This window comes from Mesoplodon bidens (assembly GCF_964165515.1).
Source record: "Mesoplodon bidens genome assembly, chromosome: 3".
Lineage (NCBI taxonomy): Eukaryota > Metazoa > Chordata > Mammalia > Artiodactyla > Ziphiidae > Mesoplodon > Mesoplodon bidens.
Window position 1 is genome coordinate 167,388,426 of NC_138178.1, and position 18,760 is coordinate 167,407,185.

Here is an 18,760-nt window from a genome sequence, read left to right on the forward strand (position 1 = left end):
CTCACCCCCCAGGGACAACCCTGCTGCCTGTGCGCCCTGCAGTCCAGCCCGCTGAACACGCATGCTCACACTCTAGGCCTGGGCTCACCCTTGACCCCAGCCCTGATTCTCTACCCATGAAAATGGAGACAGACTCCAAGATCCAATCCAGATGCCTCAGCGCTTTCCAGTGTAAAGCGCCGAGCGGGAACAGTGGCTCCCATTCCTGGGTGACCCCATACCATCATCTCCTGTCCCTTCACAAATGGCTGGCATCTAACACACACACTTCCTGGGAAAAGGTGGATTTCCTTTCCAGAACCAACGTTAGCCAAAACATCACTATAGACCTTCCTTCTCATCTGGGGGTTCTGGTTCAACCCAGGGAAGGAATGCAAAGGGAACGGAAGTTGACGCGGTCACTGACCACTCCAGACCCAAGGATGGGAGGATGCTAGCATGTTGAAAAACCCTGCGTGCTTTGGGGCCCCCCAGGATGTCATGTCCATGTTTCTCCTGGTGACGGCCAGGCACCCAGGGCAAAATGCCTCAAGACCTCTTCCAGGACAGCCAGGTCCACCAGCCAGCTCTTGCACAGAGCAGGTTCCTTAGAGAACCCAGCACTCACCAATTCTCCTGACCAGGGTCCATGACTGCATCCACGCCAGGTGCTTGCTAGATCCAGGGCCCTCTGACTATGGACATGAAAGTCAAGCTTAGGGATTAGGAGCTGGGGAGCCTGAGTCAGAGAGACGTGGCTAGATTCTAGCTCTGCAGCTTACAGGCTTGTGTCATGCTGGCACACACCTATTAACCTCCCAGAGCCTCCTCTGCAAAACAGGGAGGATGGATGATCTGGCCCACCTTTAGAAGCACCAGAAGGGAGAGTGTAAGAAGAAGGCTTAGCCCAGTGCTGGGCACACAGCACGTACCCAATAAATCCTGCTCTTATTATTCCCATGCTGGTCCTGTGAGCCAAAGCACCCACTGGTCCAACCATCACATGAACAACTCCTGGGGCCAAGTCACCATCCAGGTCAGGGTTCAAGGCAGCCCCTTTAGGTCACACACATGTGGCCTGGATGGCAGGAAAAAGGGCTGCCTCTCCTGCCTCTAAGATGGATTCTCACGCAGCCCCAAGGCCCAGCCAAAGCACTTTCTCTTAAAGTTAAACAAGAACTCTCAGCAGGGAACGCCTGGACGGGGGTGGGGGGGTGAGGGGGGGACTAGGAGGTTACTGTTAATGTGAATCTTTCCAAAAAGCCCTTCTCACATAAACAAACACCTTGGAAAGGCAGTCTGACTTCTCTGGAGCTGCCCTGCCCTGGGACGTGGGGAGGATGAGTCCTCAGGGGCAGGGGCCCGCAGCTGGCAGGAGACGCTCCCGCAGCTGAGACGGAGGCTCCCGCCTGCGAGAACAGAGCGTACCCCGCAAGGTCCAGCCACCACGTTACATATCTCCATGTCTTTGATGAAAGGCCCTTCAATTTCTCTGTTTGTCTCTTTTGCCCGGTTACGTAACTCCACCCGCCCACCCGCCGCTGAGCTATTCTACACACACTTCTGCTCTCTAACCACTGTGTTATCTGGATACTTCATCACCACTCGTGGGTTTAAGACAACAAAACTTGACGTGTTTGGAGCCAGTCTCCCAAAGAGAGCACCCTAGGGCTTTTACTTCCGAACCCTGCTGGTCACAGAGCGGGATGGAAAGGCCCTCCCCAGAACGTACAGCTGCTTCCTGTGTCAAAGCGTTTAAAAAGACCGGACCCCCGTCCCTCCTCCCACCCCACGCAACGACCACCTTGTGTCCACGAGGTGGGCCGACTGCCACCGATGCTGAGCCACTCACGCCCGTACCTTTCATGTAGGCCTCGATCTTCCGGATGAGCTCGTAGGACTTGGACCGGTCAAGCAGGGTTCGGATGGCGGGAAGGGGGTCCAGGACAATGGTCTCAGGGTGGGCATCAATGTATTCCTGAGAAGAAAGAACACTCCTTCCGGTTAGAGAGGGAAGACTGACGCTGAAACGAGGGGGACACGCCAGATTTCAGCCCGCGTGCCACCCCCACATCCATCTCTCTGCTCTCCATCCCCCCACCAGCCCTGACTTCTGGTTGAGGCAACACCTGGTCTCAGGAAACTGCCTCTACCCGCTCAGCCCCACTGGGATCACATGACTTTGGTCAGACCAATCAGCATGTTCCACCTCCTGGGGCCGCTGGCTCAGGAGAGGACATGTGACCCGCGTCCATTCAATCAGAGGCAGGCTCAGCGCTGTTGTTGGAAATGCTGGGACAGGAGCACTCTCCCTCCCTGAGGACAAGAGGAAGCTGGGAGACCGGGCAGCTGGGAGCAGTCATCCTGGGATCTGACGGAGAGAGAGCGGATGGAGCCCAAACTCAAAATGGAGCCCAAAGTGAGAAAACAGGGCCGAGAAAAGGAGAACAACTCGGTTCTGGTCAGCTTGTTCAACTCCTGGGTAAAGCCTCACCTGAAACCCGGTCTGCTCCACGGGTGGATTATGCTCAGCGAGTGGCCAGCACCCTGCACTGATAAGGGCTCTGAGGCAGGGCTGGGGAGAGTGGGATGCCAGGACGCAGTAGGTCTGTGGGAAGGTGAGGAGACACTCGCCATGGGGCAGCCGCCCGGCCCGCAGGTGCTCACTCCAGTTAAGTGCTTATTAATACCCATTAGCCTCATGGTAGACCATGGAAATGCAAGCAGAACTATGATAAGGTTAGTCTTTAAGGAAGTTACAGTCTTCTTGGGGACATAACATTAAGGCACATGAGGAACAAGAAACCATTATCCGCAATGTAATTCAACAGAAGACAGAGCAAGATGTGTCCAGGAAAAGAACTCAGGGATCTTGGGCCGCCGTGAGACACCTCTGTGACTCCAAGAGCTCCAAGTCACAACAGGGGGCTAGAGCAGCTTGTCAGGAAGACAAAGTAAATGAGGCCATCCCTCTGGCTCTAAAACTCCATGATTCTATGGACACAAATGGGGGATGCTGGAGTAACAGGAGAGGGGCTCAGAGACAAGGCTGGGTGTAAGGAAGGCCATTCACTAGCTGTTGTTGTTACTGCGGGTTGAACTGTGCACACCCACCCCCGGATCTGTTCAAAGTCCTAACCCCCGTCCCTGTGACTTGGCCTTATTTGGAAATGTCTTTACAGATGGAATCGAGTTAACATGCGGTTATTCAGGATTAGGATGGACCCTCATCCATTGACTGGTATCTTCAAGATGAGGAAAATCTGGACACAGAGACACACAGGGAGAAGGCTGTGGGAAGGTGAAGACAGTGACCGAGCTCAGCTACAAGGCAAGGATGGCCAAGGACCAACGGCCACCAGCAGATTCCCCCTCAGTCTCCAAGGAACCAATCCTGCAGACACCTTGATTTTAGACTTCCAGCCTCCTTAACTGTGAGAGAATGAATGTCTGTTGTTTTAGGCCACTTAGTTTGTGGTACTTTGTTACGGGAGCCCCAGGGAATAAATACACCAGCTTAATTCACCCCTCCCCGCCCATTCCACAAGAGCTGTCAGTGAGGTCAGCAGAGGCCAGGAGGAAAAGCCATAATGCTTCTCTCCTAGTAAACCTCATCAGAAAAAAGAACGCTCCATTTGGGACTTTTTTTTCCCCTGGTGAACCTATTTTGGTTCCTAGTAATCATTTTTAAGAGCTCTCAACACAAAAGCCAGAGATTCCTATCTACCTCTCTGAAATCTGTTCCCGCCTTGTGTTTCATACCAAAGCAGTAGCTGGTCATGAGCTCACTGGTGTCTTTTTCTCTGGATCTTTAAGAGAAGTCTCCGTCCCTGAGGGGTGGCCAGTGCACGCATCTGGGGAGGCCTTCTTCCCGTCCTTCACACCTGTGAGCCACAGGGCCTACACCCCCTCGCCGCAGAAGGTCCTCTCCCAGCACGTGCATCTGCAGACCCAAGTGCAGAACAGAAGCTGCCTTCGCGGCTTCCTCCTCCTCCTGAGAGCCTGGCCCGCTGCCCTGCTCATACAGAACAAGCAGGCAGCTGATGCAGGAGGGCCCACGTCTGGCACCCCCAGGGGACGTGGGAACGAGGTGAGAGATGTCTGTAAGGAAAGTCTATCCAAGGATATAACTTGGAAAGGTTCTCTCTCCTACAGCCTCACTTCAGGGTACCGAACCTCTCTGCTGCGGGCTCCCCAGAGGCAACTCTCCCCATCGGCGCTGTTCCTTTACTGGAGCTTGTTCCTCTGAACCAGATCTACGCTGCCACAAGAGCATGTCATTCGTGAGACACAAGATCGACATGTACGACCAAACTCATGTTCATGTCCTCATGTTAAAAGGTCATCCACTCAACAAACTTCACAGCATCCAAAGAGCTCAGGGCATCGTGCAGGGTGCAAGCAACACTGGATGAATGACAGCCTTCTAGGTTCTCCCCTACCGGGTCCGGCCAATGAATTCACGTTCTGGGCTATGAATTGAACGTACTGCAATGCCCTCACCACCCCTGCCAGGAGGCAGTGCAGTACAGAGGGAAGAACACGGGACCGCGAGTCAAGAAACCCAGTCTCAGGGCTTCCCTGGTGGCGCCGTGGTTGAGAGTCCGCCTGCCGATGCAGGGGACGCGGGTTCGTGCCCCGGTCCGGGAAGATCCCACATGCCGCGGAGCGGCTGGCCCGTGAGCCATGGCCGCTGGGCCTGCACGTCCGGAGCCTGTGCTCCACAACGGGAGAGGCCACAGCAGTGAGAGGCCCGCGAACCGCAAAAAAAAAAAAAAAGAAACCCAGTCTCCCAATGTGATCACCTTCCGCTGCCACCTTGGGCGAGCCATTTGGTTTCTCTCGTCTCGGTTTCCTTGTCTGTGAGTTGCGATTATAAGTTGGAGAAACCAAGGAGTCATGTTTAGGAGGCACACTTCAAGGCCACACACGGGGCTGTTCTAGAACAGGACGGGCAGCCACTGGTAGAGGCATTACAGGTAATGGCAGGGACACACACAAGCTCACTGCTTTCCTTCAAAAGGAAGGCGACATCAGAGACGTTGCTTCGATGGGCTGGCCCAATTCTCCCCCAGCCACCGAGGTTCAGTAAACCATGACCCGCCCTCAAATGTCCCCACCACAGTACCGAGAAGAATGTCCACATGGTTGCCAGATAGCACAAAGCTGGTTCTGGTTCCACTTTTGTGCATTAGGGCAGCGGCCTTTACAGAGAGAACTCAGACTCATTAAGACGTGAATTGAAGCCAAAGTAGCTAGAAGAAACCAAAGGAGGGAAGATGTGACAAGCAGGCACCAACAAGCTTTTGACCCGGGATGAAAGCATCAGAATTAACAGAAGAATTATTCCTAAACATGATCTCTTTTGGGACAAGGACAGAGAGGACAAAGAAAGAGTTTTTCCAATCACCCCATTATCCACAAGCGGATTTTCTTCCAAGCCTTTCAGCTTATCTATTGTATCGCAGGCTTCATGCATTTTTCACAGGTCTCTTAGAATTACCAAACAAATTGCTGGAAGGGCGAGCGCCCTGTTACCATTTTATCACCACTCGAGGAAGAAAGGCCCAAATCGTCTCCATGGCAAATGGTAAACACATGTTCTGTTAGACAGCCTGCCTCGAAACACCTAGAAAGGGATCCTGGAAGTTAACAAGGAAGAGTCTGGCTTTAAGCAGCTAAAGCAAGGGAAACGCAGAGATATATAGCTCGGGGTCAGCAGGGCCAGGAAGAAGTCTAGAGAATACTGACAAAGGGGCACAGATGGGCCCCCCAAGGCCCATGGGGTGATGATGCCAAGAGGGGTACCGGGCCCTCTGCTGGGCTGGGGAGGATGGGCAGGGGTCAAGTTTTCCCCACTGAGAATCTGAGCCGAATGAGAGATGAACCGAGATAAACCTGAGAGATACCATTTCCTCTGCAGTTCCATGTGTGGCCAGGAAAGGAGCAGGAGTGGGACACAAGGATTTGCTCTCAGCTAATAGAAAATGCAGGTGGGAGTCCCAAGTTCAAATCCTGCCTCTGCCACCTTATGTCTGTGAAGGAGAAACTGGAATTAATCTCTGACATTCCATTTCCTGTGTGTAAACGTACATTTTGAATAAAACCTATCTCAGGGAGCTGCCCTGGACAACAAGGAGATGACAGTGACAGACATGAAAAGAGTTGGTAGGGGGAGTTCCCTGGTGGTCTAATGGTTAGGACTCAGCTCTTTCAATGCCGTGGCCCAGGTTCAATCCCTGGTTGGGGAACTGAGATCCTGAAAACTGCACGGTGCAGCCAAAATAAATTTGTATTTATTTATTTGTTTATTTATTATTATTAATTTTTTGCAGTACGCGGGCCTCTCACTGCTGCGGCCTCTCCCCTTGCGGAGCACAGGCTCCGGACGTGCAGGCTCAGTGGCCATGGCTCACGGGCCCAGCCGCTCCGCGGTATGTGGGATCTTCCCGGACCGGGGCACGAACCTGGTGTCCCCTGCATCGGCAGGCGGGCTCTCAACCACTGCGCCACCACGGAAGCCCCAAAATAAATTTTTAAAAAAGAAAGAAAGAAGAAAAGAGTTGGTAGATACAAAAACAAAAAGGATTCTCATGGTTCTGCAGCACATGGGCTCTTAGGGCCCAACCTGACCTAAGATCTCTGAGCCTGTTGTACCCTGCCCTGCCTGGCAGACAGGGGGGCAGGCCACCTCTGCACTTGGGGTGAGCAACCAGAGCATGACACGATCCCCGGCCCAGGGCAGCCCTCTGCAGACAGCTCAGGTCCTGACAGAGCCCAGCTGCAGTTGGCCAGCCCGCTCCTCATAGGGAGGCAGGAAAGGCACCCAGTATCCACCCCCTGGGTCCTCAGGAGGTAATAGGGCTCTGGCCCACTCCCCCAAAACACTGCAGGTCTCTTTCTAGGAAGTGGTGGCATAGGGAACTATATTCAATACCCTGTGAGAGACCATAATGGAAAAGAACACTAAAGAATGCATATATACGTGCAACTGAATCACTTTGCTGTACAGCAGAGATCAACACAACATTGTGTATCAACTTATACTTCAATAAAAAAAAAAGTGGTGACTCATTTTTCAAAGATGTGTACTAAAACAATTTACAGATTAAATAGGACGTCTAGGGCTTCCCTGGTGGCGCAGTGGTTGAGAGTCTGCCTGCCGATGTAGGGGACACGGGTTTGAGCCCTGGTCTGGGAGGATCCCACATACTGTGGAGCAACTGGGCCCGTGAGCCACAACTACTGAGCCTGCGCGTCTGGAGCCTGTGCTCCGCAACAAGAGAGGCCCGCACACCGCGATGAAGAGTGGCCCCCACTTGCCACAACTAGAGAAAGCCCTCACACAGAAACGAAGACCCAACACAGCCAAAAATAAATAAATAAACAAATGTGGGTTTAAAAAAAAAACGATGTCTAGCATCTGCTTCACAATAAGCAGGCACAGGGAAAGAAGTAGGTGAGGCACAGGTGAAAGCACAGCGGCCACAAGCTGCTGACTCGTGAAGCTGGGTGATGTACAGGGGAGTGCATCGCAGCATCCTCTCAAGCATTTTTAAATTTTCCGAAACAAAAAGTTTGGGGGGAAATGGAGGGAGTGGGGAAAGTAACGAGGTCCTCCCTTTCTTCAACTCCCTGCACCCACAACTGTGCCAGAAATGAATCTGAACAGCAACACTATCTTTCAGGAGGAGCAGGAGGCTGCCACCCAGATGGGAAACACAATGAGAGCTACTCATGGTAAAGATGATAATAAATAATCATAGTTGATAATAATTTAGAATAACAGCAGCTACCATTTACCCAGGACTGGCTATATGCACGCCACTGGGTAAAGTGGTTTGCAAGTACTATTTCTTTTAACATAAAAATCCTAGGAGGTAAGAGTTAAAACTATAAATCTCTTAGGAAAAGCACACTGGTGTCAGTCTTTGTGACCTTGGATTAGACAATGGTTTCTCAGGTATGATACCAAAAGTACAAGCAGGAAAAAATAGATAAACCGGGCATCATCAACAGCAGGAGCTTATGTGGGTCCAGGAGGCCACCTGCCTTGGACCTGTTGCTCTGGAGTGAGGGAGTGCCCAGGCACGGCCTCACCTCATCATGCTTGGGACCCAGCAGCTGGAAGGCTGCCTGCTGGGCTGTGTGCCCCTGAGAGCCCAGCCGGGCACAGCCTAGCCTCTAACCCCGACGGCAGGACTGGGAATTCAGGTTTGATGGACGGCTCTGGAAGTCTACATACACCTCGGGGGAAAGGCGAGCTAGGATGGAGGAAGGGCCACCACACAGCCCCGTCTCCTCTCTGGGCCTCAGCTTCCTCTTCTGTCAAGTGAAGGCCAATGCTGGGAAGAGGTCTCACGCACAGGAAGGAGCTGGAGGCCGCCAGACCCGCGTAAATTCCCGCTCTCCCCACTTGCTGTGTACGGCCTCTGTAAGCCTCAGTCCTCATCTGTCCACAACTCAGTAGGGCAAGTCTAGAATAGGAAACAGAGGACCGAAGCCTGGGGCCAGCGGTGGGAGGAGAATGGAGAGGCTGGGAGCTGCCTGGACCTCCCAAGAACGAGCAGAGTCTCTTACTGGGTCTCTGTGTGGCCAGCTGTTTGAAAGCTGGCTTCGTGGGTTCACATCCAGCAGGCGCTTATACAAGCCCCACAGCGGGAGCGAGCCTGATGCCCTGTTCATGGGGTCCTGTCAATCTCCGGCGAAGGCAGGGCAGGGAACAGCACGGCGAATGCTAGCTAACAAGGAGCACGTGCAGGGCTGGGTGAGCTAAGCACCGGCTCCCGGCCAGGCATTCTGCACGTTAACCTGCAGTCTGGAGGGAGAATTTCACCAAAATCCTGCTGGCCAGGACCAGTGGCGGGGGGTGGGGACCAGGTTAGAAGCCATTCATGGAATAGGGAATTGAAAGCCCCCAGTTGGTTGGAGAAAGTCCATCTCTTGGTTTGGTAACTGGCTTCCTTCCCTCCAGTGGCCCTGTTCCACACCCCGGGAAGAGAATGTCACGGGGCAGGACAGGAGCTCTGCACTGGGAGTAGGAAGGGAGCCCACTGCCCAAGGCTGAGGAAGGAGAGGAAACGGGCAGGGCAGAGCCAGGCAGGACTGTGCTGGGCCGGGCTCAGGGCAGCGGCACTGCTCTACTGCTTCATCGGGTGCTCGGTACACGGCGTATCTGTGTGCAGCAAAAATTCATCAAGCTATTCACAATATGCACACTTTTCTCTGTGTATATTATACTTCAATTTAAAAAAAAAAAAAAAAAAAAAAGGTGGGCACGGAGAGAAAGCAAGCACCGGACTGAACAGCAAGGCCCTGGGCTGCAGTCCCTGCTCTGCAGTGTGGCCTGCCTTGTGCTTACCTGGTCCGGGACTCCAGCCTCCTATGTGGAGCGGATCAAAAGTGGAAAACGGGGGCTTCCCTGGTGGCGCAGTGGTTGAGAGTCCGCCTGCCGATGCAGGGGACGCGGGTTTGTGCCCCGGTCCGGGAGGATCCCACATGCCGCAGAGCAGCTGGGCCCGTGGGCCATGGCCGCTGGGCCTGCGCATCCGGTCCGCAACGGGAGAGGCCACAACAGTGAGAGGCCCGCGTACCGCAAAAAAAAAAAGTGGAAAACTGGGCCCAGTTCCACCATGACCACCTCCACGGCCCTGGGAGCCATCACCACCGATTACGGCAGCAATCACTTGGGAATTACAACCAGCTTTTGTGCTAAATACCCCAATGGGACTTCAGAATCCTGATCATCACTTGGTTCTAGAAGTAGAGAAGCATCAGCACTCAAGACGAACCCCACACACCACGCACAGAAGAAACTCTCCAAGAAGATTCCCAGAAGCCCACGAATCAGGGTGTTTCGGTTAACACTCAGCCACCAAACGCGTGCTGAGCAAGAACTCAAATGACTTCCTTGTAGCTGTTAAAAATTACTCATGAGGGCTTTTACAGGGAAGGGGGTGACCTTGGGCTTACTCAGCATAATCTCACTCCTTCTGGCTCTTCCTGAGAGCATGACCGGCACCCAAACAGTTCAGCTGATGGCACAAAGGCTGGCCTTTTAACGAGCTCCTTCCACACCAAGTGGTAAGTGAAAGCCAGGAAGCTTCTAGTTCCTCAAGTCTTGACACCATGATGGAGGTCCTGGCAAGATGCTAGGATGCGTTACTATTATTGATAATTACAACAGTGATAATGATAGCAGCTAACTTTTCCTAAACGCTCACCAAGTGCAGGACAATGGCCTACACCTTGCAGCAACTGACATTTTATTCCTCACAACAACCCTATATAGTAAGTCTTATTAGCAGCCCCATTTGATAAACAGAGAAACTCAGGCTCAGAGAACCTCAGTACCTTGCCCAGGCTCCCCCAGCTAGGAGGTAGCCAAGATGGGACCTGAACCCACACCATTTGGGTCCAGAGCCCTCTAGTTTCTAGTCAGTGAACAGGCATAGCAAACCTGGGTAAAGGAAAGCATCTCAGTTCTAGCTATAGCCAGGATCACTCAGGTTCATTCTTTAAAAAAAATTTTTTTTTAAATTTTCCATTATCTATTTATTTACATAAAACAAAAAAGACTGGGTACGTGGGCACACAGTTACCATGTGGTGATGTTGAACCTTTCCTTAAGCACCAAGTCATGGAGGTTTAGTGGAATGAAAACTATACTGGGAATCAGAAGCCTTAGAATCTTAGAATCTTGGTGTCACTAAATAATTTTGTGACGTCAAAAAAAATTACATTTTCTCAGATCTAAAAACCTAAAAACCTTCTTTTAAAACTTATGTTAAAAGGAAAAAAAGTAAGCCTTTCTCATGTTCTGCCAGGCCAAGACTTTAGCCTAGAGGCCTTTAGCCTGGTGGTTCAGCCCGTGAGGCCAGGCACACTGCGTCTGGTGGCAGGACAAGGAAAAGCAAAAAAAAGGAAAGGCTGCAGGCCCATCTGCTTCTCCCATCACCCCAGGGTCTGCATCCTGCTTCACTCCTCACTCAAAGGCCCCCAGGGACCACCACACTGGGCCAGAGTCTGCATCTGTCCCCAACCCTGGATCAAGACAAACTAACACAACTGAAGACAGACACCTCTTAGGAGAGCAAACAAATGGCACGGCCGGACGCCGGAGTCCACAGCGGCCTCTGGGAGGAGGATCCGCATGGCACCAAGGGAAGGACGCATGCCCGACGCACAGAAGGGCCGCTGTGGACACTGCTGGGTGAAGGGATGGGCCCCGTGGAGGGAGGATTAACACTGCAGCAGTGTCGCCAGCAATCCCACCTTCAGAGGCACAGTATATGCTTCTGCAGAGAGCGAGACCAGTCGCTGGGAGGGCAGCTGCAGGTGAGGATGAGGTCATGAGCCGGGCTGAGCAGAGTTTTCTGAGAGGACAACTAACAAATCCTCTGGGCAGACCACCGAAGCCTGTAATCAACTGAGGCCAGGACCCAATGTCTCTGAGTCAAAGCCTTCCTGGCACCACTCAGGATACCTGCCTGTTCATTAGAGCTTACAGAAAACCACACACCATGGATAGTCCTGAGGAATCCAAACTAGGCCCCAGTGCCTTGATGTAACAGTGTGCCAGGCAGCCACGGCCCTAGCTAAACCCTGGCACACGTGGCTGTGCAAGAATCATAGGCTGAGGGTCTAAAGAGGCAGCCGGATCTGGCACAGGGCTGCGCCTGGAGATTCCTGCAGCTAAACCTTGAGAGTAGGTTCCCAGGAGCCAAGAGGAGGTTGTGGCACCATCCAGTACATACTAGGGGCAGGACTGCGGAGTCCAGCCACACAGGGAGCCATCGGCAGCCTACTGAGCTGTTCAGTGTGCAACCTGTGTAACTGTCCCTGACAGCCAGCCAGCCAAGGCTTCTGCCTTCCAATCACTGGCAGACCACCCCTTTCAGGCCAGCTGCGGCACCAGGGCAGTCCAGACCCCAGCACCAGGACCCTGAGGCACTGTGAAAGTTAAGGCAAAGGCAGAGTCTAGAAATGTGGGTTCGAGTCCTGGAATCACCATTAACTTTATGTGTGCTTCTGAAGGTCACAAGTTATTTGTATCTCAGTTTTCTCGTCTATAAACAAGAGAGTCAGAATAATGTATTTTTAACGTCCTTTCTGACTTTTAAGTTCTAGGATTCTTTGATTCTGTGACATGATAAACAAAGAAAGCAAGCTCTTTGGGCCTGATGGAGCCAGGCTGCTACCTGGGAGCCCAGGGCCTGCTGCCCTCGAGCAGGCGCACAGCACTGTGGCTGCACAGGACAACGTTGGCAGGGTGGCAGGACACAGCCAAGGGAAGAAGGCCAGCAGGACGGGTGCACGAGTGACAGATAATGGCTCCATGTCGGGGACAGACGCCCACTCACTAGCTCAACCAAGCCCATACACACCCGGAGACTGTCCTTTGCAGTCACCAGATGACTCTCCAGCCCACATAGACTCAGCCTGGCATGTTAGACGGCTTGTCCTCACCTACTACCGCTTCTCTAACTCTCCTCAAATGGCTCCCAGCGAGAGCTGGGCTTCCCCACCCAGCAGATGCCTTGGTCTTAATCAACCCTCGTTTGTATTCCAGAGAGATCTCAGGTGTCTGTGTGCCCAGCCTGAGGCCTCCCAGACAGCATGAGACCAGGGAGGGTGAGAGCCCCTGATGGGTGTGTATGTGTGTTTGGGAGGGAGGAGGTCACCTCTTCAACCTCAGAGTGGCCACATCCCACCCACCCTCCCTGGGGGCTCGTAAGTGGACAGAGATGCGGGGGTGACTGATGATAACAGAGTAGGGCAGGGTTGCCATATGGGGGAGTGGGTGGGAGAGCGGTGAAGAGGAGGGGAGAGAGGGTTTCTGGAAGCCAATGACGTTGAGCCACAAAGGGTCACAGGCATGGGACACACGAAAAGACATTCCGAAAGCAGAGGCATGGGGTGAGGGGCCTGCGTGGCTAGGTGGACGTAGGTGAAGACAGGCGGGAGAGGCAGCTGGAGACAGACCAGCCAAGGGGCTTGGACTTGATCCTAAAGCAATAGGGTCCTGAGGCGGGGAGTGACGAGCCAGCTCTGAGTTTGGCGGTGACCTGTCTAGAGGTATGGGCTAAGGCCAAGGGGCTGAGCTCGGAAGGGACGAGGCCTGGGCAGCGTGTCAGGCACAGTGCTGGCCTTGGGGGCACGTGCGCCGGGCTTCGCAGTCCAGGAAGGACTGAGATGCTGCCTGACCTTCGGCACGATACTGCCTCTGATCTGGCAGCGCTGCTGAAAGGAAAATGACGATGCAATCTGCCCCTCAGCCTAGTTTGCTCTTCAGACCCGTTATTTAAACCCACGAGCTCAGGCGCGGGTGGTCAGGCCCTTGCCCCATAGGGAGTACAGAGGAGAAAGGCAGGGTGTGCGCGAGCACCAGACAGGAGCAAGGTGGCCCAGACCCTGCCCCTCCCAGGGCCCTGAGTGCCCCACGGAAGAAAACAACAGGATGAGGAGGTGACTGCTAGGGTCCCGGCACTCTCCGATTCTCTGCAACTTGGCCAATTTCAACTGATTAGAAACACCTCCCAAAGTGGTGGGACATGGGCCAGCACTTGCTTGGAGGGAGTGTTATTGGCCCAACTCCTATGGAGAGAAAGTGGGCAACAGCCAAAATTAAGACTACATAAATTCAGCATTTCTATTCCTAGAGATTTATCCCACATAATTCCATACATGTGCACACAAAGATATATGTACAAAGATATTTAATCGCTGCAGCATGTTTCCGAAACATGATCAGAAATGTCCTAAGTGTCTATCAGTAGAGAAATGGTTAAGAAAAGGATTTAAGGCCATTTAATGGAATACTATGCAGCCATTAAAAAGAGTAAGACAGCCTGAAGGGAGGACTGATATGAAATCATTTCCAAGAAAGATCACACAGAATAATGGCTTTGTGTGAGGACGGGAAGACCGTCTTTGCTCATGTACACGGAACTCCCCTAAAAAGGCTCCAGGCTGCTGCAACCATGGCTGCCCCCAAGACGGGGATGCGCTGGCTGGGCAGCAGGGGTGGGAAAAGACTCCTTGAATTTGCTGCATGTGCACGTGTTACCTATGTCAGATGGCAGAGAGCCAGATGGAGGGGACATAGGCAAGGCCATGCCTACGGAATCCACCAGAACCACAGTGCATGAATAGGCTGGTAAAACTCACTGTCCCAGGGGCAGAAGGTGGGAGAAACACTGGAGTGTTTGGGAAGCTTCCCGGGAGCAGAACGCCGGCAATAACCCCCCACTGTCCCTGCTGGTGAACAAAAGTCACAGAACCAGGGGTTCAGAAAAGACAAGAAGAGGTTGGAGCACCCAGGCGCCAGGCTCTAGCATGAACTGGATGTGACCTGCGCCACTGACGGAGCAGAGGGCAACCCCTTCCAGATGGGGGGTGGGGGGAGGGAAGCAAAGCACCTGTGGAGGCGGGGCTGGGCCCCAGCATCCTGGGTGTGTGACTTGCACACCTGCCCCAGTGTGCCCGCCAGTGGCATCCAGGTCACAGGCACCCCCATCCCATCCCCAGGCCGGTGGATGCCACCCACGACTGTCCATCCGCCTGAGTCATCTTCCCAGACGACCTGCGGTGACACGTGCCTCGCTCAGCCATCTGGGAGAGAAAACCGGGGTCCCCGTGGGGAGACACACTGTTGTTGACAGAGCTCAGAGAAAGTCCATGAAGAAAAGCAATCCCATCAAAGTGTAACCCCGAACGCTGAGGAAGAGGGGGCGGGGAGGAAACAGAACACTTTACCATCTGAGACAACAAACACCTTCTCCCCCGCTTCCAGGCCCCCGACTAGAACAATACCGCCCTTTCTGTCCCCAGACCTCAGCACCTAACTTACGTGTTCTCCACCTCCCGTCAGCGGGAGGCTGGCAAGCTGCCCGGCCAGGCTGCACACCTGACAAATGTCACATGCCCTGTCACAGTGCCAGGGCACTACTCAGGTCCTCAGGCAAACAGAGAGAGACCTCGGCCACACACCACCTCCGGGACTGGGGAGGGATCTGCAGGGCTGGGTGCCAGCCAGGAGAAGGCATCTGCTCACGGGCTGACACTAAACCAGGACAGGCTGGCCTTTCCACTCAGGGGTCACTGTCGGGACCGGAGGGGGTCCCAGTGGTTATGTGACCAGGTGTCAGAGCCGACAGCTGAGCGAAGTGAGAAGCGGACGGGGATGCCTGGTCCCAGCAGCTCGGCTCCGCCCCAGCTCAGCAGCGGCCCCTCACTCCTTAAGCACCTGTCTTAACGCTGAGCGCCTTCTCCACACACCTGTCCAGGTGAGCCTGGGGAGCGGCCCCTGCCTTCAGGCCGCTTCCCAGGACCCCGGCCACAGGCCGGCTCTGCCTGCCCAGCCGGGGCCGCAGCCCTCCAGCCGGAGTCGGACTCCCAGTTCCCAGAGCAAGCGCAGGTCTCCCCGAGGCCTGCAGGTGCCCGCTCCTGCTCTGCTGGGTGAGCAAGGTTACAGCCAGGACTCGGGGCACTGCAGCGCTGTTGGTGGGGAGAGAGGATCGTCTGGAGCCACAGCAGAGCTCGCAGTGTGCCGCTGAACTCTGGGACCCGGGGCCACTTGGGCCAGGGGAGGCCTGGGTGCCTCTCCCCTGCACGAGGCCACCCCGCCTTCCCAGCCTCTGGCTGCAGGAGAACAGAGAACAGAGACAGCTACCGCTGCCGGCCGTGACCCTGGCAATGACCCCTAGTGCTGCGACAACTGTCCCACTTCCTGCTCCACATCTCAGCCCTCTTCTAAGCGGCAGCCAGTGCACCCTCGGTCCGCGCATTCTCCCGCCGCTGCTGCACTCAGCTGCACCAGCCCATTCCAGGTCCGCAGGCCTCTGCGCCCGTCTTGCCAAGGGGCCTGGCAGACGTAGCCCCCTCGCCTGCTCCACGCCCTCCCCTTGCTCACTAGGCCTTTTAGGCCTCGGCTCAAGTGTCACCTCCTCAGAGAGGTGATAAGACCCTCCCTGTTATCACACGTCTTGATTTTTCTTCTTCCTAGAACTTACCATAAATGGAGACAATGGTGCTTTTCCTCCATTTACTTGTGTTTTCTTAGCATCAACCCTGCCTCCCCTATAGCAACACACACACTCATACACTCACACTCACACCCTCACTCACACACACACACTCACACACACTCACACATCTGTGGGAAAAGGGGCTGCATCCACCTGATCTGTCTTACTTTTTGTATCTGCGATGTCTTTTAGGATTCCTGGCACACAGCAAGTGCTCAATTAAGACTTATGGAATGAATGACACAGTGGTTATTTGATGCATGATCTCATGGATCAATGGAGAGACTGAGAGATACCGGCCAGGTCAGGGGCTGGAAGCCAGGGAGTCTGTGAGGCCTGAGGCAGGGGGCACGGACCCCAGCCAGCGTGGGAGGGGCTCACAGAAGGTCCTCGTGGCTCACTCTGTCTGTCTCCAGAGGATGGAGGTCAGCGGAGGCCCAGCCTGAGGCCCACCAGAGCAGCTTTACTCTTGGCTGGTGAGAGACTTTGTGATTTATTTACACGAGGTCAAAAGAAACCACATGGGCCTTTATTGTGGGCACACAGACCACATGGGTGGCACAGAAGCAAGTCAGGAAGTCATGGTCCCAAAGAGGCCAGGAGGAGAGTGGAAGAGACCTTCCTGCCGTAGATGTTCCTGAAATAAAGAACCCACAGGACTACAGACCTCTTGGTGGGAGTTCCCAATCTCCAAAACCCAGATACTGGTACTCGAGGAGCCTAACACGTCCACAGGGCCGAACTAAGGAACCCTGAAATGATGTGTATGCACAAGTTTTCCCTATGACTTTGGGAAAATGTATTATTAGCAAATATTAGTATTTCTAAAACCCAGAAGACCTCCAACCCTGAGCTGTGAAATGGTGACTGTCCACGCACACACAGAAGGACCACGGCCAGTGCACTGGGTGAGCTCAGGCTTCCGAGTGGCCGTCCCTCCCACCGCCCCACCCAGTGCTGTACAAAGTCCATCTCTGCTCTGGGCAGGTAACAGGCAGGGTCATAAAGTTGTGCGTCTTCCTGGGGGGCTGGCCTCCCCCGCCACAGGGAAAGGCCCTGCAGACACTCAATGGCCCTAAATGGCCCCAAGCTCCCTGGGGCAGAATGAGAGATTCACAGCCACTGCCCGCTGCCCTGGCCTGGACGCACAATGGGCAGATTGTGCCGCCACTTCCGCCATGGGAGGAGGGGCCTCGTGACCCAGGGCAGCAGTCATGGGGAGGCTGACCTCACAGCCTCCCCAGGACAGGATCTGTCCTTGGGCCAGGGCCACCAGGTCTGCCCAGCTGTGCCTCCCCTGGCCTCTGCCAGCCAACATTTTATCATCGTGTGGCACCAACGATATCAGAGCAATGCTAGACAGTGACCGGGAATCACTGGCTCTCAGCCCTCCAGGGGTCCGTCCGCTGCCGGCCAAAGCCCCTCTGAAGCATATCTGAAAAGAGCACAAGCCGCCTTCTTACTGATTGGCTGTAGGCAAGTGATTTAACTTCCTTGGGCCTCAGTTTTGTCACCTAAAAAAATGGGGAAGTAATTCCATTTTTTCCATGGATTGATATATAAGTACCAAATGAGACAGATACAAGATGTGGAGTGCCCAAGACAGAGAGGGCCACTTGGGATGTGCTTGGGAAACGGTGGCCTCTCCTGTGGCTCCACGGTGACGGCCTGAATCATTCCCTGGTGCTCAGGGCTCTGACCCCCGTCCAGGAGGCCCATATGCCACCAGGCACTGCCCCCCAGACAGAAACTCACTTAACTTTTGATAGGTTTAGACGTCATCTTCTTAATCAGATTAGAAAGCCTCCAACAACAAAAACTGTTGTTTCTTCTACTTCCCCTCTGTGCCTACAGCACACAGTACAGAGCCCCGTGCTGGCAGCTGCTCAATAAACATCTGAGGTCGACAGGGTTTGAGTCAACACAGCTGTGAAATCATTTCGGAGCCAGAGGGGTCTCGGAGTAAAACGGAGCTGTGGTCTTGGAGGTGATCACCGCTGTTCACGGCAATGGCCTTTTGGATTGGGTACCACTGCTCTCAACGCCACCGTCTTCTGCTGGCATCCTGGCATGTGCCTGGCATGGCAGGCGGGGAAACCGAGGCCCAGGTGGGTGAGCTTGTGAGGGGTGGAGCCAGGCACAATATCCAAAGTCCCCCTGCAGGCCACCCGGCCCTGCCTCTAAGGACAGTCCATATTTCCATCCCCCTGTCACAGAGCACAACTGTCACTTGGGGACACTTTCATAATCACTGTCTCACTGACTTCTCTAAGCACTCTCAAGTTGGCTGCAACCGACAGTCACAGATAAGGCTGCTAGACTATCATCACGGTATGATAACAGCCGACACAACTGAGTGGTCACTAAGTGCTCCAGCTGGGCAGGGTGTTTCACACGTGGTCTCACACGCCAGGCTCTAACAGTAAGAGTGGTGGACGCTTACACGCACTTGGGGCCGAGGGCATCATGCATGTTAACTTGTTGAAGCGTCTTTTTTATTTTTTAGAAGAAAAGGGCCCTGTGTATTGCTGTTCCCCGTGTTCGGCTCCCCGGCCTGCAGGCGGCTCCTACTTCCCTGATCCCTGCCTGGAGGACCCGTGTGGCCGCTGAAATGTTAGGTGTCCCCAGCTTGTGTCACTTTGGGGCGGAAACTAAGAGCCAGGACGAGCTTCACTGAGGTCTCTTCCCTCGGCCACCAGGACCCGTCAGCAGCTGCCCGTCATCCGGGTCCCAGACGTGCAGCAGAGCTCAGC

The 18,760-nt window shown here is 54.1% G+C and overlaps 1 protein-coding gene across 1 annotated transcript in view; it reads right to left on the minus strand.

The window, feature by feature from the left end:
• Nucleotides 1–18,760, minus strand: part of ITPK1 (inositol-tetrakisphosphate 1-kinase) — a 165,728-nt gene that overhangs the window by 44,809 nt on the left and 102,159 nt on the right. Inside the window, exon 4 of the mRNA XM_081228151.1 lies at nucleotides 1,840–1,957. Within this exon, the coding sequence (XP_081084277.1) occupies nucleotides 1,840–1,957 (118 nt within the window). The remainder of the gene's footprint in view (nucleotides 1–1,839; nucleotides 1,958–18,760) is intronic.